This window comes from Lonchura striata, chromosome 9 (assembly GCF_046129695.1).
Source record: "Lonchura striata isolate bLonStr1 chromosome 9, bLonStr1.mat, whole genome shotgun sequence".
Taxonomy (NCBI): domain Eukaryota; kingdom Metazoa; phylum Chordata; class Aves; order Passeriformes; family Estrildidae; genus Lonchura; species Lonchura striata.
This window is the reverse complement of record NC_134611.1, coordinates 21,955,614-21,977,910: the sequence shown is the minus strand read 5'-3', so window position 1 is coordinate 21,977,910 and position 22,297 is coordinate 21,955,614. Positions and strand designations below refer to the sequence as shown.

The window sequence follows — 22,297 nt, the reverse complement described above, 5'->3', positions numbered from 1 at the left end:
GGAAAATTCCTAAGAGGTTTGGGTTTATTTTATGGCATCTTTCAGACTGCTATTTGTATTCTCTCTATATGTATGCACACGTGTAGATGTACATGCACTCACACATGTGTGCTTCCCAAGGACTGTTTGCACAGTTAAAAAACACATTTTTTACCCTAAAGTAGTTGTAACTCTACCTTTTACATAATTCAAATGCTCTGAAAATCTATTTCAATCCAAGTATTAAAAATATTTCTGTTGTTAATGTGTAAAGTATGCCATGGTTTAATGTAGTCCAGAGAATTAAGTGCAGTTTTCTGCCAGACAAACCTTTTAAAGTCCTTACGCAAATGACTTTTGCAAAACTGGGCACCAAAGCAAGGTGAATTGTAGAGGTGCACCTCAGGCTATCTGACTCTCATCTCTCCATTTATTGAACAGGTATAATTGTAATAAATACCTCAGAGAGGTGTTCTGGATACAGTGTAAAGATTCTGCAGTAACGGGATAGTGCAAAAATGAGAGCCCTGAAAGAACACTGAAAATAGGTCACAATGAAAATTTCCAAAAATCTGCAGCCAGACATTTCTGTGGTAATCTCATCCTGGTTTTGTTTCTTTCCATGAAACACAAGGAGAGGTGACCTACTCTGTGCACAGCATTTTCACGCTGCTTTTTAAACATGCAGGATGTATCTGCCTTGGGGCTGATAGGACAGGGGATTCATCTCATTATTGATGCCAAATGCAATCAGTAGACAACTTGCTGCTTTAATTTCTGAGGACTTATACTCATAGTTATGGTTGTAGTTAAGCTTATCATGTGATCATTTAGAAAAAAAAAGGTGAACAGTTGTTTTTCCTCTAGTATATCTACCCATTGGCAATGAGTAGTTAGGATTAAAAGCTTCATCTAGCCCAAGGCTATAATGAATATTCAGGAAAAATGATTCCGTACTGTTGCTTAGGGAAGTAAAAAGACAACCCCTGTAACATTCAAATCTCCTGTGCCTTTGGAATAAACAAGCATTATTTGATTAACAGGAAGACAGAAGACATGCTGATGTACAGCTTACACCAAAGGAGAGTTTATATGGTATTAAATTACCAACAGATTCTTGTAGGTACAGTGCATGAATCAATATTATGTCTTAGCCAATGATAATTTTACCAGCTTTTATTTAGATGGCATTTGTTAAAAAAAAAATTAAAATACAGCAGATAAACAGAGTGCGCTGCCAATGGATGTTACAGTCCATTGGAGCATTTATTCATTCTTCTGGATTGACACACAGTGCAAAAATATGCTATACATTCTGTTACAATCACATTGTATCATTATTAATGAGAGAACCAACAAACCCAGTTATGTGTAATGAAAGAAGGTAATTTTTAGCAACATGGTAGACTCTGAACCAAAAGCAGTGAAATCGTCTACTAAATTAATATTTTATTTAGTTCATATTGTTGGTTTTGTGAATACAAATGCCCAGTTGTTTTTACAGCTCGTAACATCTTACATATCAAGCCTTTTAGAAAATATTTCTTGACTATGCAGGCTTCGTCAACCACTTTATCAATGAAAAAAGCTGCAGGCACTTTCATGAACTTAGATTGGGGTAAAATATGGTATTTGTGTTGTATTAGCACTGACAGTTTGTTTTATAATGTGATTTATGGGACTCAAGATTCATTATTTCACAAGTTACATGCTTATCCTTGAATGTTTTATAAATCCACGAAAGCAAATCGGAAAAAGCGATTTGTGAATTGGGATCGGTCTTTCAGAAATCCAAGTAGGAGGGAGGTCCTCAATCAGTCAAATGAATTAGGCAAAATGAAGCTTGTACATAACCTCTTCAAAACTAGTTCTTGGTATCATGCTACTCACTTTACTAAATTTGTGCCTGTGTTTAAAAGTTTGCTGAATGGGTAAACCTAATATTCTCAGAAATCTAAAATCTTAAGCTTCGTTTCTTTAGTCAATGATTGCATTTAAAAGTGAATTCTCTGTTTCTAATCACTTTAGTGTTTCTCAAAAATGTGTTTGGTGTTATTGCTGGGAGGGGAGAGAGGGTGGGCTGAGGTGGCTCTCTGGTGTTCACTGCTGCACCAGGAGGAACCTGAGCAGGAGGGTCTGGAGGCAGAGCAAGGAGAGGAGGAGGAGGAGGATGGTGAAAAAATGGATCATCTGGATGTTCCAGCACAACTCTGTTGTAGGATTTGCATTGTAAAGGGAAGCAGCAAGATATATCACTGTGTGTGTGGTTTTTGGGTGTGGCACAAGGGTAAACTGACATTTTTAAAGTTAACCAGCATTGTCTTTGTATGAGATTTATTTAATGTGCAAATTAATTGTATAAAACAGTATCCCCATACTAAACCTACAGAAAAATAGCCTTCAGAAATACCTGTTTCAGTTCAGAATCGTCAAGTTTAATGGGAATTCTAAGTTGTTTTCTATAAAGTTCATTACCTTTCTCATTTCTATCAGTAACTGTCTCACTACACAACAAAGCACTGTTTTAACTTTTGTTTCGTTTTTTCAATGTTTACTCACTAAGCATTCTCTTTTTTCCCCTGGAATATTAAGTGAAATAGGATGAAAGATATTACCTCCTTCACTTGAAGTTTTGAATTATTTCCCTATTAATTTACCTGTGATTTTATAGGGACCGAAAATGGTCAGTTTCCCAAGGCTGATACAAGTGAGCCTTTTGAAAGGGCTTTTTTCTAGTCATGTGCTGTGCAATCAGATATTTAAACTGTTTACTAGCATGAGGAATAGAAGACCATTCCATTACATTAATTGCATTAATCTTGGTGTGTGAGAAGCAGAACTGATTGAAAATAAAGATCTTTACTTTCAGGGGGAAAAAACCCAAACAATTATTGTTTATGACAAAAGACAAGTTAAATTGTCTTAGGTAGAATGAAAACTGGGTTTTATGAAAGACATCTCCCAAAAAGTTGTTCAGTGTGGTTTAAAATAATTGTATTTTTTAAGGCATTAGTGTGTGTTAGAATAAGAATTTTTATGGCATTACTATAAGCACAACGAAGTCAGCATAATGAGTTATGTGGTGCCAACATCCCGAACATTATCACAAGGATTTCTAAGGAGAAGAATTAACATAAAGGATATACAATTCATGTCTTCTAGAGGGTCTCTCATTTCTGCATTGGGCCTCAAGGAAATTCAAAACAGAAATGAAAGTCAAAGCTGCAACTACTTTCATACTGCCGGTGCAGTATTTCATACATATTTCATGGCAGCTGCATGGGCGGGAGATCACTGCTTTTATTGGGATGCCAGAGCTAAGTCTTAGGATTTTACTATTCATGTCAAGCACTGTGTACTTTCTAGGAACACAGCCTGTGGGGGTTTTGTTTGTATTTAACCATTGGTGTAAAAAGAAAAAACAACAAGGGGGTATTTCCTATGTGTTCACTAGACTGTCAACTTTGGTGTCCACTGGATTGTTTTAAATTAAATTTTATTTAGTCTCATCCCATTCTCAGTTACTATATAGCAATGCAGCTTTCTGAGTTTTTTACAATATCCAAATGGGGGAAGATTATTCATATATGACATATTTAATTATCTGAGAGAGTTATAAAGACTTAGTAAATGTAAATAATTGCTGCAGTACTGATTAGCCTACCCACAGGTAATTCTTGTGCTAAATCTTGTAATGGCACCATTCCATTTTTAACCAGAACATGCAGGATCTACATGCATCAGTATTGCAAATTTTAAGGTACTTGTTGAAGAGCATTATGAATTGCTCACAGAAAAATAAAACAAGAGTTACATTGAGCAAGAACCCTTGTATGTGCCAGATGCAGGTGTTAGTTCCACTGAGCTGTCCTCAGTGGAAAGGGTAGTTGATTACTGTCTACATGAGATGTATTCCATAGAGAAGTAAATAACTGGAAATCAGGAAAAGCCAAGACTTGAAGATTTCGATTTCTGGCTTTAACAGAGAAGATTTTGATCTTTCATTTACACTACGGCTATCCCAAGTTATTCTCAGAGTTCAGAAATGCTGAATTGCATTCTGATAGCCCTGCAACCTTGATTCATCTGTGTCCTGATCAAGGCATGATCAGACAATGCTTCAGATTCACATGATTTCATAGGATACTGCTTGTTTTTAATGTAGCTTGCATAAAGTGAGTCATTAAAACCGAAAATTAATTTTTAAAATAAATGGGTAAAATAGTCTCTGTCATCCAAAATGGTGTTTTCCTCTCTCTGGGAAGGGAATATTTTGTGATATCTTTGTCTTCTGAAAAAAAAAAAAAAATTCCTTTTTTTTCACAAATTAACCTTTCTGTAGTGGGTTTCCAATTACTTGGTGTATCTGAAATAAGTTAACTAATGAGATGAAGTTCAGTTCTGATGTGCAATTTTACAATATTGCAGCATAGACACTTAGAGCAAAGTTTTCTATTTCCTTAATATACTTTTTTTCATATTACTTTTAATTATGTTCTATATTTATCTGGCCTGTTTGAACAGGATCCAGAGCTGGTACGGAACATCTGTCGCTGGGTTAGACAAGCTGTTCACATTCCTTTCTTTGCCAAACTGACCCCAAATGTTACTGATATTGTGAAAATTGCAATGGCTGCGCAGGAAGGTGAGTGACTCCAGTGCACAAATTGTGCAGATTTACTAATTTGCTGCATGGGGTAAGATTGGAACATTGCTGGAATAACAGAAAACAACATAAACTAATATGAAAATATTTTTTTTGATATATTTAGAATAAGCACAGTGATCAAAGGTTTCCTAATTTTGTTCATGTGTCTGTAACAGAGCAATATATGAAGCGAATCACATTACACTGTTAACAATAAATTCTATAGTGTTTCCCTGCATGGTCTTCTGTCATATTTATATGTTTATCATACCACTGTAAATGTTTCTGTTCCTATAGTTAGTAGTGAAAATGGTGTGTATGTTCTGAGAAAACAAAAATACACTACTTGAAGGTATATATATTGTTTTTTCCTTAGAGCTTAATGTACAATGTGGCAGCAAGTAAGTTTGCAAGTAGGTGTATTAATCCATCATTTAGAACCATGGTAATTGTTTCTTTGTCACGTTGCTTCTTTTGTCTTGCTGCACAGAAGCTTGGAGGAGGTGGCCACTGTTTTGGGGTACCTTCAGGTGTTGAGCAACTGCTGTAGCAGGTTCTGTCCCACACAGCTGAAGGGCAAAGATCTGCCTGTCAACCTCAGCATTTCCACATGCTGTCTTATAGCCCTTACAGCTCTTTCAGCTGATGCAGCCTGCCTTGAAGATAGTGCTAAATTTGTTAGTCCAGGAGCAGTCATAAAGACCTTTCTGTGCATCCCCTTGCAGTTTGTTGCTTTTGCTCTCGAATTGTTTATTTGAATTTCTAGTTATTTAGAGTTTCACAGGTTTTCTTTAGTATTTTACCCCCTCTTGTTCTTATACACATGATTTAACAAAAAGCGACTGACCTTTTCTTTCACAGGTGGTGCAGATGGTGTTACAGCCACCAACACTGTGTCAGGACTGATGGGACTGAAAGCAGACAGCACACCTTGGCCAGCAGTTGGTCGAGGACTGAGGACCACATATGGTGGCATGTCAGGTAGGTGTTGCCCTTTTTGATGCATGGTACTTCCTTGGAGGCTTTCAAAACATCAGGAGGTCCTTGTAGTGGGCTGGAATATCATGTCTGCAGTCGCACCGAGTCCTTAAAGCTCACTGCTGGTCAATGTTTCTAAGTCATGACAGATGGAACAGATTAAGTGTGAAGGCTCTTGGGTTGCCCTTTCCTTAATGGTAAAGCACTGCATCAGAATACTGTGATAGGGTCACTGGAGAGGGAAGGAAATCTCTTCCCTCGTGACCCTCACTTTTCCTCAAATTTTTCATCCTGTCACAATTGTCAGGCCCCACGTTAGACAGAGGCTAATGAAAGGGCATCGCAGGGGGAAATATCAACAATCCAAATGCAGTGTATGTTTCATAGCCCAGTATCCAGCCTTCCTTGCTCCTTCCCACCAAATGCACCTTTTCCAGAGAGGTTATTTCCTCTTCTTCCCACTGTGGATAAAAATGATAGACAGTACTAGGCAAATGTATGCATATTTTTGTAGCCTATTTCTCAGGATATACAATATCTTGTGTAGCCCATATTTTCAACTCCTTCTTCACAGTTTAATTTTCAAACCAGCTGCAAAACTTTTACACTCCAGTTCAGTGCCGGTGCACACTAATGCATTAATCTATTGACCCTGTGAACTCTGTTGCTGTGACAACACAAACTTAGCTCTGCAAAGACAATACTGTGAGTTTCTTGGCTTTACTGGTATGGAGATTAGTCTCCTTGGTGATAAAGATAGCAGAAAATATACATAAAAGAAGTAATAGCATCCTCCCAATTGAGCTAAATGCTATTCTATAGGACCTGCCTCCTACATCACCCCAAAAAAGTAATCAGAGGAGACCAGACAGGCAAAAATATCCTTTATTTTATGTGACTGGTGTTATCCTTAGAGAACCATAGGAAATGTAGCAAAGATGACTTTTAAACAAACTTTAATTCAGATGAGTGTATTCAGTGGCAAACTGCGTTATTGCCTTAGATAACTATATAGAATTTGGAATTTTTTAAAGATGCTGAAAAGTAAGAAAGTGATAACAATCATAAAAAATCATTATGCCTATTGCATAATGGTTTCACAGTGACAGTCCAATAAGATGTTATATTTTAATATTATGCAAAATGGGAAGAAGAGGGGAACAAGAAGAGAACAGCTACAGCCCATTTCAATTTCTCTAGCCTGCCAGGTTGACAGGAAAAGAATAAAGGAGGTCACAGTGGGTGCTGTGCATTAAAAATTAATAAAAGAACTATTGCAGTAGTATTTTATATAAGTAACACCATTCACATTTTCTCATTTAAGTTGCAATTTGTGAATATTCCTTCCTACCATAATTCTGTCTAATAAAATCTATAAAATGACTGCATTTTAGAGAAGTGTGTCTATGTCACAAATTTGAAACATGTATGCAATGTAAATTACAGTGGCACCTGCATGCCCAACTGTAAGTGGGGATGTACCAGCACTTCTGTGGTTTATAATACTAAATGGATCTGAAGAAAAGTTGTTTCTCTATTTTATTTATGTATATATGTGTGTATGTGTGTATCTGTGTACGTATAAAATTTTTTTCCTGAAGTTTCATATATATCTGGGGGGAGAGAAAATGATATTTTAGGATGCACCATTAGCTATGATGCAAATCTTCTTATTTAAAAAGTATTTAAAATACTGGAAATGTTGTCAATTTACTGTGTTTTGAAAGTGTCATCACTGGGTCCCAGTGCCACAACTCCTTGCACAAAAGAAAGCCACGGAGTCAATAAAGTCAACAGCTTGGTGGCATGTTGCAATACTTTCTGCTCAGCAGTCAGGTGTAGCAGTATACAAATTTCCAAAAGCAGGAAAGCAATTTTAAATCAGGAGAGCTAGCATGCTTACAAGAAGACAAAAAATGGGAGAGCGTGTCATCTTGTCAGAGCAAGGGGCCGGGTGGCCATGCTTCTGTTCCAGCTGTGCCACGGCGGAGACGTGTGGCCTGCAGCCAGCCACTTGACCTTTCCGTGCTCTATTTCTCCTGTCTGTGGAATAGCAGGAACAGCACTTACATGCCTGCAGGCCTGGTGGGAAGTGCTCTGTGGTCTTGGCATCAAAGTTGCTTCACAGAGTAACATATTGGGTTTCTATTTTCATGCACGTAAATTTGTTTTATTTTATTATATGATAGAGTCAGTAAGTTTTTGTTGTTTTTTTCCAAATAATTCCTCTCAAGAGAGAATTAATTTTTGAAGTGAAAGACAGCACTATTATAGAAGCAATAAGTCTGGTTCATTTTCAGCGTGTTTTCCCAAAGCACAGCTGGTTCATTGTTGTTCTGTCGTGCACAAACCTAGGGCAGATACAGCACGCAGCCAAGCTGGATCAGGCTTTCTGGACTTTTCCATGTGACAGATTCTGGAGTGGCAGTGATGTACCCAGAGGCAGAGTGAGTGAGGCAGGAGTTCTGTCCCTCAGGGTGCCACGCTCACGGTGCTGTGTGAACGTGGGCGAGGTGGGAGCGGGTCTCACACAGGGTCCCCGTGGGTGTCCTGGTGAGGTCTGAAAGGCACCTGGACTCAGCAGTGGTGACCCTCAGCATCACCCAGCCCCTGTCTGCCTGCTGGCCCGGGCAGTGACCAGCTCATGGGGCAAGAAGTCAGTCTCTTAAAGTACCAATGCTCCCAGGGATTTATAAATTCACTGTCTTAGGGCAGTGCAGATTTTCTTCTCAGGTGAGTGCACACTCCCTCCTCGGAGTTTCCAACAAAGAGCAAATAACAAAGATGGGTTAGTGCCCTGGCCTAGCAGCTGCCCAGCATTTTGACTGACAGACCTCCCTGTCCACCACTGTTCAAAAATGTCCTCCTATGTGGCCATGTACTAAAAAAATGTTTTCCACCTAAAATTTCCCCTTGGCCTCTTCATCCCTTCTCTTCTTGTCTGCCTCATGCAGAAGCAGCTGTATGCAGGAGGTTAATTCTTCATTTTTCTATATATACAGGAGGTTCATTTTTCATTTTTGGAACAGGATTTTTTTTTTTAATAAATTCTCTTAAATTACTAAATCACAGGTAGTTTCCTGTGATTTATCTAACATAGAAAAAAATAATAAGAAAAAGGTTTATTAACATCACTGCCAAATCCTGAGATGTTTTGAGAACAGATTTTTGTCTCTTATTTTTTTTTAATTTTTTTTTTTTTTTTTAATTGTTCAAAGAAAGAGAGACGTAATAGGATTACTTTGAAAGCCCCATTTAGTTTTGAGTTGTCACAGTCAGTGTTTTCTTGCCAGCCAGTGTTTGGGCAGTGACCTTCCTGTTCTGATCTAATTTGGTCAGCTGAAAATTGCTAAGCTGCAAGAGGAATCTCTGTTTCCTCATTTCTACCCTCCTGTTTCTTTGGTGGATTTCACAGGCAGAGATCCCAGTTCCCAGGTTTGACTAGCAGACTGTAGGACTAGCTTCTCTCTCCTCCACTTCCCTGCAAATACTGAATTATTAATACAAAGTGAAAGAGCTCTCACAGGATACACACTCATACTAGCACAGTCTGCTGACCTGAACATGAGCCTGACTTGGGAGAGCCAGATTCAAATCCCAGGTGTGAGCCCAGGTCACAGCTGGGCCCCCTGGATTCCAAGTCTACCCTACAAATATTGAGCTTTATAAAATCTCTTAGGCTTTCACCTCTACCCTGGTGACAAAAAAAATATTTTCAGTAAAACTTTCACTTTAATTTTGATATATTGTTGTTTTCTAAAGAAAATAAATTTCCAATTTGCACTGTGGAGCATTGGAAGAGTCTAAAGGCTGTCGTAGCCCTGCAGATTTTTGTGTCCATATTATCTGAGAGGACATTGTGTTTAGAGGATCCCCTAGTCTTCATCCATTTTTAAAAATAAATTTAAAGCAACTGCCCATTACTCATAAAGCGTAGTTATCCTAATGAAGTCCATACAAAATATGGTTAAAGAAATAAGCCCTCATGATGAAAGAAAAAATATTAAAAGTAAGATACAGTTTTTCAAGCTGCATAACTGTAATATGTGTTTGCAGCATTAGAGACAGTTTGATTTCCATTAAGAAGTTTTCAGAATGGATCTAGCAGTATTTCAGGTTTGAGAATGTAGAATGTATAAGATTTGGTCATTAATTCTTCCTATACATGGGAAGAGTATTTGCAAGGTATTTGTTTATTAAGAAGAGACTAACGGTGGGGGTTTTATCCTCACAAAGAATAATGACCTCAGGCTCTGAAAGAGATATTTTAGTTTGTGTAAGTATAAATTATTTTGAAAATGCTTATTCTGGTATTTTATAGATACCAGAAAAAGTTGCCAGGTTTCTGAGAAATGTTAATATACCGTCAGCAGCTGCACACTTCCCTAAGATTTCTTTCTTTGAAATGTATTTTAAAATTTTTTTTGAAAAAAGTTTTTTTTCTGTGAGCTTTCATACTGTGCTTCCATATTCCAGATGTGTTTTATAAAAGACATCACATTGCAGCACAATGGGATATCTATTGCAGGCAAAATAGAGCAGAGCTTCTGTTCGAATTTCCATGGTTTTTTGTTCTTTCTCATCTGTTTGTTTCTTTGTTTTTGTCTGGAAGCCAGTTCCTTAGGGGATAAATTTATAAAACCATACACTGGACTTAGCAAAAACTTCGGTTAAAAGCAAATCTCTCTATGGTGTACTCACTATGTATTCTTTTAATGCTTTGTTTCAGAAATATTGCACTATTCTACAGTAGCAGTTCAAATACCTCATGTCTGTGTGCTGTTATTGCTTTGTCCATTTATTATATGCTGTAGTACTTTGGCATTATTTGCACAAATTTATTGTACAGCATGTGCAAGTACATGTGCTTGTTTTCCAGAAAAAAAGAGAGATTCAGGAAGCTGAATCTGTGTTATAACTTCATAGCTGCCCACAAGGGATATTAGAAGGAGGATAGCTAGGTGGTGGATTTAGTCATTAAAAACAGGAATGTGTAATTATTGGAAAACAGCAGAGATGGTTAATTTTAGTTACTTTCTGAAGTTAGTGGAGCTGTCTGTTTTTACAGAAAAACACTGTCCAAAAGCAATTGTGACATTTAAGGGAATGATTTTCAGGGGTTATTAAATTAAAATCTATATTGACATTATTAATAGAGGTATATATTCTGAGATGTATGAATGATATTGAAAGAGAAAAAGTTGAAGTTATAATAATAAAGGCTGCCTTTTAATTTTAATTCAATGACACATCATTAAAAGAAAAGTGAAAAAACCAACTAAGAACATTCACTTTTCTCATCACAGTTCTGTCAGTGACAGTGCAGTGTGGATTTTGTTCAATAGAAATGAATGAAAAGCTGCCCATCACTGGAAACAAAACAAACTGTATGTATGCATAGGCACTCCTGTTTAGTATAAATATTTACCAAGAGTTAAAGACTATTTACATTAACATATATTTATAAAACAGTGTGGAAAGGGGTGAAAAACAAATATATTCCATAGTAAAATTTTAATTTTGTTTTATTATTCCTGTTCAATGTAGCTCAGCCATTAAAAGCCTTATTTGCATATATTATGTCAGGATTCACAAAGAGTCCTCTGTTTTCTGTCGTGTCCTTGCAGCAGTCTGATTTCTCTTAGTGTACTGCCATCACTGGTCTGTGCAGGAGAGATCAGAGCCCTAATAATAGATTTTTGACAGGGAGCTCGCCTGCTACCTGCCCTACACAAATCCTCACTGTTCATGTTTGCTTCATGGCAACAAAGCAGACAGAAGGAAAATGCCAAGTGCTGAATTTGAGGTACAGCCCTGCCATAGCTTGACATTTCAGCAGAATAGCAGTTTATGAGATGCATAATTTTTCATCTGGGACTCAGCTGCCATTTTCATAGAGGCTTGCAGCTCATCGACTGACTGGAAGTAGGGCAAAGGTTTGCAGCATAGATCAAGGTCTACATCCTTCCTATAGCTATTTAAAAATAAGTATTCGCTGGATAAGGTCAGAGAACTAAGCATATTTTTTCCATTTTTAGTATTTTCTAGTCAATTTAATTCCCACAAAGAAAACACTTGGCACTTATAGCACAGGTGCCATTTGTAGTTGATTAAAACTGATCATAATTGATTTAATTCACCAAAAGATTAAATGAGTCCTGGAGAAAGAATGAAGGAGGAGTCTTTACGCAGAGCATTTGAACAAAGCTGTGTTTTCTCCTCCTCTTACTTTGAAAAAAAAGCTCATTCTGAGCCTGAAATGAATGAAGAGTCTTCACTCCTTAAGTGTAATTGGTTTGTGGTTTATTATTGTTAGAGATTGGATTTAAATTTTCACATTCATGCACATGTACTTGGGAAACAAATGCAGTGTAGGTACATGTAAGTGAGTGTTTAATTTAGAATTACACATCTCTGTGAGCTTCAGTAACAGTTCACCATGTCAGAGCCTCATATAGAACAATGGTACAGTACATTGGATTAATTAAAGAAGCCTTGCAGAGAACTGAATTCTCAGTATGTCAAGATTTCAATTTTATGTTAAATATTTTCTAAAGGCCAGACCCTTAAATCTCAGGGGCTGTACCAAGCAGTGAGCTGTGAATTTAACCATAGGCTAACTGCTAATGATAAGGAAAAGAGTCCAAGTTGAGGCAGCTGTAATACAGTCATTGGATTAGGCTATCAATCACTCAGTTCCCTGAGGAACAGGCAAAGACGACAAAACAGTGAAAAGGGAAATTAGGAAGGGAGGGCATGACTAGAATGAGATTCTTCACCAAATGTATCTGTTAGTTGGCTGAATCCCCCAAGCATTGGACGGGAATATCCAGCATTGCTCTCAGACTAAAAGCCAAGTATTTGTTCCAAAGTCCTAGAAAACCATCAAATCATCATTAACTGTTGCTGTTCTGTGTAGGCTGCTAGAAATGCAATTGGCTACATTCTTTTGGTTTAATAGCCTGTAATTTGGTTAATCTCTAAACTGCTGCTGTTGAACACTCTGGATTTACTGTTTCTATCAGAACTCATATAGAATATGTACAGTTGAAATAATTCATTTCAGAGTTGATTGGGGTTTTTAATAAACAGATTACTGTTAAGGTATCGAGTCTAACTCAGGGCAACCAAAGGCATATGTCAGAAAGCAATTCCTATAAAATCATAAATTCTTCTCAGATGTAATAGGAGAAAAATAAGAGAGAAATCACTATAGTATAGGTAGTGGGAAAAGAGCATAGGGGAAAAAACATGAAGGTTTCTTCTGGGTGCAGGGAAAATAAAATTGGGAAAGCTGTTCATATAGTGGTATAGATTAACATGATTAAGTAATGAGCATTCTCATAGTTAGCATCTTGAAGACACAGTCTGATTAACAAAAAATGGAAATAAATAGAGAAGGTAAAAGAGATGTTTAAAAGCAGGTTTCAGAAGTGTTTCAAAGCAGGTTGATGGAGCAGGGATTTGTATTTACAGTAATGGGTATAGATGAATGTACGACAGGTAAACGACAACCTGATAAGGAGGTGTAAGTCAGTCAGGAGCAGAAAACTTTTCCTTCTGGTAATATCAGCAAGATAGAACCCAGTGGTGGTGACTTCATCAACACCATTTGGTTCTTTCCATGTCTGTCAGGTCTGGGGAGAAGGTGTCTTATGATCACCTCTTCTAATTTGAAGCAAAGACACACCCCAAAAAATCTCTTTTGTGTCATGTCTTTTGAAGATTATTGTATTTAAAACTGAAATATTTCTTCTGTAAAAAGATTGCTATAATTAATTTTGGAGGTAATTTAACTACTTTCAGTATCTTATGAATTATTTATTTGAAAAGTACTTGGCATTTAAGTACTTTTTAGTTTATTCTAACACAGGAATGAAAATACTATCAAAATTTTCAAATTGACATTAATTAAAATAATAAAAATCAAGAAAAACTGTGGTGAAGTCTACTGCTAGGTTTGTTTGCCATTAAGTCTCAGCAGGTCTCAGCCTTGCTCACCTCTCTCCGTGGATAGTCACAATGAAGTCAAAATTTCTTTTGACTTCAAAATGATTCTTAAATGAGGTCTAGAGACTGTGATGGCATGCAGTATAACTCTTCAGCCTTTCCTACTACTGAAAGGTTACAAATGACTACAAATGTCTAAATGAGAGAACTGTGTGCCCTCTACTGTCCCAATGACAGGTTGGAAGGGTTGCTCTGGCTGCTGACCTTTTTCTGGCAATCACTAAGTTAGAGTTGGCCAAGCTTTCCTCTCTCAGTGTGCAGGTGATGCACATGTACATTCTGTCATTCCAGAAGAAGTGGGTAGGCGTGTAGTCATGGGCTGAAGCACAAAGAAGATGGTTCCAGGTGGTAGTGTTCAAGTAGGTTTGTAGGTCTACAAAGTTTTGTTGCAGTGTATGTATATGATGGGTTAAAACCTGCATACTTGTTATAAGAGTTTAGGAAGCGTCAGTGTAGGAGGCAGAGGAAAATCCTGACAAAGGAAATAGGGATCCAACTCATGTGATTTCATGTCGATGTTCCAAGCTCCCTGTTGCTGACTGTGTGGGGCCCATAATCATCTTTCCTGCTGACTTGTTATTCTGTACTCCAATCAACAGCAGGGCTTGTGGTACAGGTGGTACTTAAGAGTGGTCAATGAGACAAGAGCCTTCTGTGGAAATTATAAACTGTACCTGTCACTCAGAGCAGAAGCTCTAACTATAATCTCTCCCCCTCAAAAAAAAACCTCAAACCAAATCTAGAATCTGGTCGAATTTGTAAACAATTCTGTGTAATAATTTTATCATCAGAGGTTAAAACCCCTGAATTTGACCTGGTGTGTCTCAGCATGTTCATTTTTTTTCAGTATTACTTTGCATATTGATTTGCTCTAGTCACCAACTGGCATTCATTGTCTGTAGAGCCCATCCATATTCTGGGGAGGGCATATTCTCATGTGTAGAATAAACACACTTTTGCATTTATGAAAAAAAATAGCATCACATTTACAGATCAAAATAGGAGCTAAAAAATAATTAGAAAAATGACTTCTTATGTAACATTTGCTAGCCTGGAGCTTCTTCCTGTTCTTCCTTCTCTCTGTGGGACAGTGTTTGCAGAGTAGGCTGACTGACTACTGTCTTCTCCCATCACTGTGGGGATCCTACCACTGCTGCCAAAGCACCCCAACCTCTCTATTGTGTGTGAGCTCCTCCCTCTGGATCAGTAACCTCGGCAGCCTCAACAGCTTATGAATCTCTGTGAGGATGTTGAGGCTCTCACCATTCCACCACTTACTAAAGTGCTTGATTGATGTGTTTTAGAAATGGATCATAAAGTGTCTTGAAGAGAAGGTTTCACAGTTACATGGAGGTGTGCTTTCTGTGAGTAATCCTGTTGCAGGATATTTTGACAAGCAGATACAGGGGTTTAGAAAAAAAAAAACAAATCCTTGGAACAAGTTTCAATGCAAGGCATTGGTTTACACCAATCAGAACCAGAAGGATATACTTACCTCATTAGTGTTGATGTCCTGCTTCTATGTAGCCTTGAAGAGTTCTGCCACTGGTAAGCTATGATTTATTAGCAACTCACCAGGGAATACATCTTTATTCACCTAAATCCTGCTAACATTCTGTATTTTCTAATATCCTGCTTGAATAAGGAATAAATCCTAATGCCAACTTCACATATAAAATACAGAAGACAAAATAGAGCAGATTTGTTTTACTGGGTAGATTCTGGGTTTGTATTTCACTGGGCATCACTTCATCCCTAGCTAATGATTGCCAGAAGCATTTATAAATGTATTTCACAACCATCAGCATGTTTTTTTTTTTAACCTTTCAAAAGAATACATCTAATATACAGTAGTCAGCTAGAGAATATGCATTTTAATGTACTTTTTCATGCAAGCACCTCATTGTATACAATGAGCTATATAAATGTCCTGTTCACACACATGATATACAAACATATACAAAATCTTTTAGGGAACCTGCTGTAGGAAATCAGTTTTCCAATTTATGATCAATTTTCAGTTTCTGTATTGCTGGGTAATGGAAATTGTCTTTCCTGTTAACATGTACCATGTAACCATCTTCCCTAAGTTCCATTTAAATCCCAGAAGACACTCGTAGTCAGGGATTGAGCCATTGTTATTTGGGTTAAGTGGGAGCTGAGGGAGAACTGTTGAGCACAGTGTCCCACTGTTTCAGAATGAGAAATCCATTGCTGATCCATAGAAAGGGTGTTTTTAATGGCATGAGGTCTGTCCATGGAATGTGTGGTAGCACACCTGACTCAACACAGAGGTAAGGCTGATGCTGTGAAGAATTTTGTTACAGTCAGCTCAAAATGAGGAGAAAGCTGTGTGGGTTTTGCCAGCAGGCATGGCAGTGAAGACATAGCTGACTATGTTACAGTAGTGTCTGGCCATTCACAAATGTTTCATGACCCTATTGAGTGACCTGTTGGTTTCCAAAAGAATGTATGGTTACTCCAGTCTAGATTTTGACTGGGCTGAGCTTATCTTACTCCTGTCAGCTGTTGTGCTGCTTATGCTGTTAAGGCCATGTCAGCTGCTCACCTATTTCAGTACCCCAGAACTGGCAGTGTTTTTCCCAAGTTTTGGATACATGCCCACTCAATAACTGCTTAGCTTTCAATAGTGAGTACTCGGAGAAATCTTCTCATTCTAGGCACTGATAAAGTTTGTGCACTTGCAGAGCAGGTACTGCCAAACACCAAACAATACTCATAAGAATCTGTTCTTAAAAAAAGAAATGAGAAATTTATTCAGAACTTACTTAAGGTGGGATTTGAAGAATTCAGACTTCCAAGGAAAATCTGGTAGCACCTTATTTTCTCAAGAATATTAGGAAAAATCTACTATGTGGTACATTCTGATTTATTGGTATAAGGGAGAGGTTGTTTGCATCTTTGTTGTTTACAAAAGCACTATAGATGATCAGTTCTTGGCAGGTATCCAGAAAGGAGGTAAACTGTGGCAGATGTAGGGAAGTCTTCCTCTGTCTTGTTATGGGGAGTTTTAGTATGGAGTTCCCACCTGTGTGGGGCTGGCACACAGGTTTCTTTCTGATGTGTTTATTTTTCTTTTCATTCAGGCTTAATATTTTACCACTCTGAGGACATCCTCAGCTTACTGCTAGAGTCAGATAGTGTAAAAGGATCCTAAAAAAAAAAGTTAAGCTTAGTCTCCTTTGCAAACTTGGGCTTTTCCAGGGCTGCCTCCACTGTCCTTTGCTATTTCTTTCTGTTTCACATAAATGAGGCTAGCAGAGAAGGCAGGCAGCAGTGGTGCTCTCTTCTGCCTGTGCTACCTGCACTGCCTTCCTGAGCTGTGCCACTGCCATGTGTGTCTGTGTCCTGGAGTCCTCCGGGGCTGTCCCAGGGAGGCCAAGCTCAGAGAAGCAGAGGTGCTGGCCAGGTACAGCTCAGAGATATCCCCTAAGCATCAAGCACTTCACTAGGAGACTCCTGGGCTTCCCCCTCATCCCTGGAAGGTGTCAGGCATTATCAGAGGTGGCTTCCTTTCTTGCTCCATTGATGCGTTAGAAATTTGAGGTGAGTATATTCCTTACATGTTAGTATATGTATTGCTGTCAAACACCTAAATCAGTGTGCACCTATGTTTTGTGGTGAAATTCCAGTGGTTAGGCAAGTAAGTTATGCAGGGTTTACTGGTACAGCTTAGATTTCTCTTTTTGAAAATGCAGGTGTATATTATTTTATCCCTGTCCATTTTCTAATCTGATGTTACAGGAGAAAGTGATATTTTTAAGCTTGGCATTGAAATATCTTCCAATCAGTTAGTGTAAGCATCTGTTGTTTTTATGTATTTTAAAAGCCCTAATAACAACATTGCAATCCCTTAATGCTGTTTCTCACATTCTTTTTACAGTAGGTATATGGCACATATCTTCTGGTTTAAAAAGCTCAAAACAAATTTCAGCAATTTAATCTCGGTGTTAGAAAAAGGATCACAGCAGCTGCTATAGTATTTTGTATTTATACTAGTTTTTGTGAAGATTCATGATGTACTCCCTGGGAGCTAAATATTGACAAGCATGCTCTGGCAAGCAAGATCAAGCTTGGTCAGTTAGCACAGCTCAAGACTCTGCATTGACACTGTGACCCAAGTCTGGAAACTATTATCCTACACCATTTATTTTGGCGTCATAGGTGATAGTGTCCACTTGAATTAGAGATTTCTGCGGTATTTTTGATACTCTAACTCTGGATTCATATTTGATTTAGGACCACAGTACTTGCAAGGTTGGTTATACATCTGCGTTTGATGACATCTTCAGTAGTGTATTGTGTATAGAATCACAAATGACAGCATAAAACTTACATGATTTCAAACCTACAAGCCAGAGGTAAACATTGAGCATAAAATAATTTTAAAATCACATTTATCTTTGAAACTGTAGAACAAACCATGTCCTAAAACTGTTGGTCTATGAAAGCTATTGATCAAAGGTGAAGTTTGGGTACGTATTCATTATGGGAGGTAATTTAGGAGATTAAATTTTTGTGTGTTCTGTAGGTAAGAAGAAAAATCCACTTTTTTACTAATTGTAAAAACACCATATTTTTAATGCTTTTAGTTCACTTTTTGAATTTCTGAGTAAAGAACTTAAGCCAATTTGGGCTTCTAGTAAACTTGGCATATACATTAAATTGATTACCAGATGCATTGTGCAACATATGGCATTGTAGAGCCTTTGTGTGCTTCATAGTATTTTCTTAAATTACCATCATTTATTTTGATTCCAAAAATGCACTTGTCTCGGCTTTCTAGTGCTTTGGACTTAAATGCAGGCTTTCCAGTGCTGAACAGATGTGTTAGAGTTTCACACAGAACATTTCTGCTTTTGTGAGTCTTCCTCTTGGAGTTTTCCATAAACAGTATTGTGTTAGCGATAGCTCATGCAAATGGGATATCTTCATTTTGGTATGTGCACTGATTGCCTAAAATAACCTTCAGAATTTTAAGAATTCTACATAATCAAGAAAAGCACAGAAGCAACACAGTTTTCCCAAAGATACTGCCCCCAAAGTGAATTGTATATGTTTTCTTTTAGGTTAGAGAAAGACAGGAAAGGTGGAGAAAATAGTTCCTTTATGGGTGACAGCAGCAGTCAACCACAGTCCTGAATGCTTATGTGAACCCCTGTATTTCCATGCTTGAGGCAGTGGTGTGAATGGGCATGACACTTTGGGACAAGGGATTTGTGACAAGGAGGGCCAATTGCTGCCTCTTCTGCTCAGGTGGAATTGCTCTCTTTACACCCATCCAGGCCTCCCCTTTCAGTCTTTTCTTCTGGGAGTTAAAAATATTATACTTTTGTATAGCATTTGGACGTCCTCTCCTAGAAGGCATTGTGTAAGTGCCAGATACTGCTGGTGTGTGTTTAAAAGTAGCAGTGTGTGTTCTGATCAGTATTTTAAAATCAACAAACGCTTTGTGGGCCCCTGGCTTTCTGTTAATTGGCCTTTACTTTGATCACTGAAGACCAACAAATGCAGTTTAGGAGTTGTGTTGCTACCATTTTTCTTCAGTGGAAGCTGAGGGGATGAGTAAGTACATCAATTAAGTCCCTTACTCACCCTCTGAGCTACCCTCATTGGATAATTAAAGTGATCTGACAGAGCAATACACTAAATTCCCTCGCACGCCCTTCTGTTGCTCTGAATACATCAAACAAATGAATATTTAGGCCCATTAATGCTGTTATTTTTTATTAATGCAGAAAGCAGAGTTATGGTACGAGTGTATAATTTCTTCTTGAAATCAGCACTGAGTTGTATGACTGGTTGCAAGCAGGACTGATATAACCATGTTTTAATTGCCAACCCTCAGTAATATATCCAGAACTACTAAAGGCCTCTCCAAATAGGGTTTAGGCTTCCTTTATTCCACAAATAGTTTACACAGCATGGGCAAGCAATTATTTTGTTTTCCATTACACCACTGACTCTTCAGCTTTCAGTATGTTCTCAGCTAAAGAAATTGCATGAAATTTCCTATAACTGTGAATATTATAAAAAAGAAGAAAAAGAAAACAAAATTTAAAATTGTAATCCATGCATATCTAAGGCCTCAGCTAAATCCAAGGTATCACCTCTCTGTTGGAGGGGGAGTCTTTCTCATTCATGGAAAACTAAGTGTTGTCCCGAAAATTTAATTTAAAAAAAAATCACAGAATATGCTGTGTTGGAAGGGACCCTCAAGGATCATCGAGTCCAGCTTACAGCCCTGCGCAGCACCATCCCCAAGAGTCACACCATGTGCCCAATGGCATTTTCCAAATGCTTCTTCAACTCTGCCAGGCTGGTGCTGTGACCACTGCCCTGGGGAGCCTGTTCCAGTGCCCATCCATCCACTGGGGGAAGAGTATTTTTTTAATATCTGCCCTAAAAAAAAAAAAAATAAATTCAAAGTGTAAGGAACTAAATATTTAGAAACTTATGTACCTACTTATGAAAGCATAATTATAAGAAAGTGTTCTTGTGTAATGAGCACTACGAATCTGTCATGCAGTGTTTTAATGTCTACAGTAGTTATTAGCTGAATATTTCCATTCTGTGAGCAACTGCCATTCTTGAAAACTGATTGATGTTTATGAATAAAGCACTTTTATTATGTGTTGCCAACCTCTGAGGACTAATCTTATAACCTACAGTGCCTACAAAGGGGTGATGATACCTGCTCTTTCTGGAACTAATCACATCTGAAGAAAGTGAAAGGCTCAAAACATTGTGGGTTTTTCCTGGAAAACTTTAATTGCATTGTAGACTATTCTACTACAAAATGGTTGTAGTGTTTATCTGACAAAAGTGACATTGTGGGGAGAAAATAATTTTACAGGAAGAGATATGTTTGAATATAGGCAACTAACACTGTGAAGTGGCTTGGCTCAAGGCACTGAATTTATTTGTGAGCTGATGAAACCGTGTCTCAATTTTTCATTGTCTGGCTCCAAAACAGTTTTCTGATAGGGCATGCTGGTTGCAAAGTCTTCACTGACCTTACATTAGCTTGTTTTGTGGGTTTGTGCTCTGTCCGTTCGGGCCAGCAGATCTGTAATTTCAGAGAAGAAAACATACAAGAAAAGAGAATGCCCCTCCAAGTGTTTATCTTCTTAAGACCACACTGTCTTGCTAGGGCCTAGAAAATCTTTAATCATGCTTTTAAAGTTTTTCAAAGGAGGAAAGCTGTAATAAAACATTACAGGCAAGTTAGTAGTAAATATTGCTCAGATAGAACTCAAGGTTTGTGGAGGTTTTGTGCATTATTTAAATTTCTTCATCCTCATCCTGTCTCTGTCCCTTAGAGACAGATCTATAAAGGCAGAGTGCCCTCTGGCTCCATCGGGAGATACCAGAAAATGGGAGCTTTTGCTTTCCTCCCAAAAGAAAGCAGAGAAAGAAACTGATGCTAGGCAGCACTGGGCTACAATGTAATGTCTGAGCTCAGCTTGTAGGAGCGAGTTCAGCTGCTGACTCTAACCTAAATGCACAAAGCCCCCAATGACAATATTTGTACTTTGGAAACCACCTAAAGATGGAAGAGTGCTGCTCCAGAGACCCATCAGGTTCTGTATTAAAATTAATAATTGAGCTGAAGAATCTTCCTAATAAACTGTTTTCTGCAGGTAGAGTGAGAACCCAGATGTTCTCTAACTCATAATTTGATCACCAGATTATAGCTGGCCCTGCAACAATCACATGCCATCCAGCCCTTGGTATGAACAGCTCTAGGTTTTGCTCTTGATCACATAAATCTTTGTCTTCCCAGATGCTTTTGTGTCAGAGCTAGAAACACCAAAGTGAAATTCTCAAAATTCTCAAAAACCCCCATGCTTTTCCCAACCCTACCCTGGTAGCAGTAGGCTGCTTCCCAGATATCTCAGAAGACTCTGCTATGGCCCTTCTTTCCAAATGATGACACAGCCCACCAGCTTGCAGGCACATGCAGATCCCCACAAACAGTCAAGGTAGGTAGTTTCCATTTATTGCTGGGAGGAAAAAAGTGTCAAGTAGCTTCCTACTCATCCTATGGCAAGCAAAGTAGGGCTGTGTGCTTCAGCTACCTTAGGTATAGCTATCAGTTCTCCTACTCTTCGTTGTGTGAGTCTTGAGAAATGGGAAGTGTTGAAATAAATGGCTATGATACACATAGTGTTGAAATAAACATTTATTTTAACACATTGTATGTGATGAGCCATTTATTTTAACACTTTTCACTTGAAGTGTTGAAATAACAGGTTTTATCAGGGGACGTGTCATCTACTGTTTTATGTATATGTGAATATGGAAATACATCTACTGAGTGTGCGTGTATATATATATACTCACACAGATTATATGGCTATGTAATAATAATATGGTAGATGTGTATGTAGACACTAATGCACAGGCAAATACAGTGTTTTCTACTCAAACTATCTTCTGTGTTTGTGATGTATTTTTAATATATCTATGTATCTATAAATAGATCTAAACATATTGGTACATAAAATTGTTTATTACTAGATAACAGCAACTGGATGAGATAGATAAAAGAGAGGGATAGACAATAAAATAGATAAACCTCAAAATAGGACAATGATTAACTTGCGTTATGTAAAGCAAGAAAGAAATACTTTATCTGAGCTTTCTACTTATCTAGGC

General features: G+C 37.9%; 1 protein-coding gene across 2 annotated transcripts in view; it reads left to right on the top strand.

Annotated features, from left to right (window-relative positions):
• The window catches only part of DPYD (dihydropyrimidine dehydrogenase), a 336,858-nt gene that overhangs the window by 242,485 nt on the left and 72,076 nt on the right, over positions 1-22,297 (top strand). For both annotated transcript variants that reach the window (XM_021525458.1, XM_021525448.1), the window contains 2 exons: positions 4,504-4,624; positions 5,489-5,608. In XM_021525458.1, coding sequence (XP_021381133.1) covers positions 4,504-4,624; positions 5,489-5,608 — 241 coding nt within the window. The remainder of the gene's footprint in view (positions 1-4,503; positions 4,625-5,488; positions 5,609-22,297) is intronic.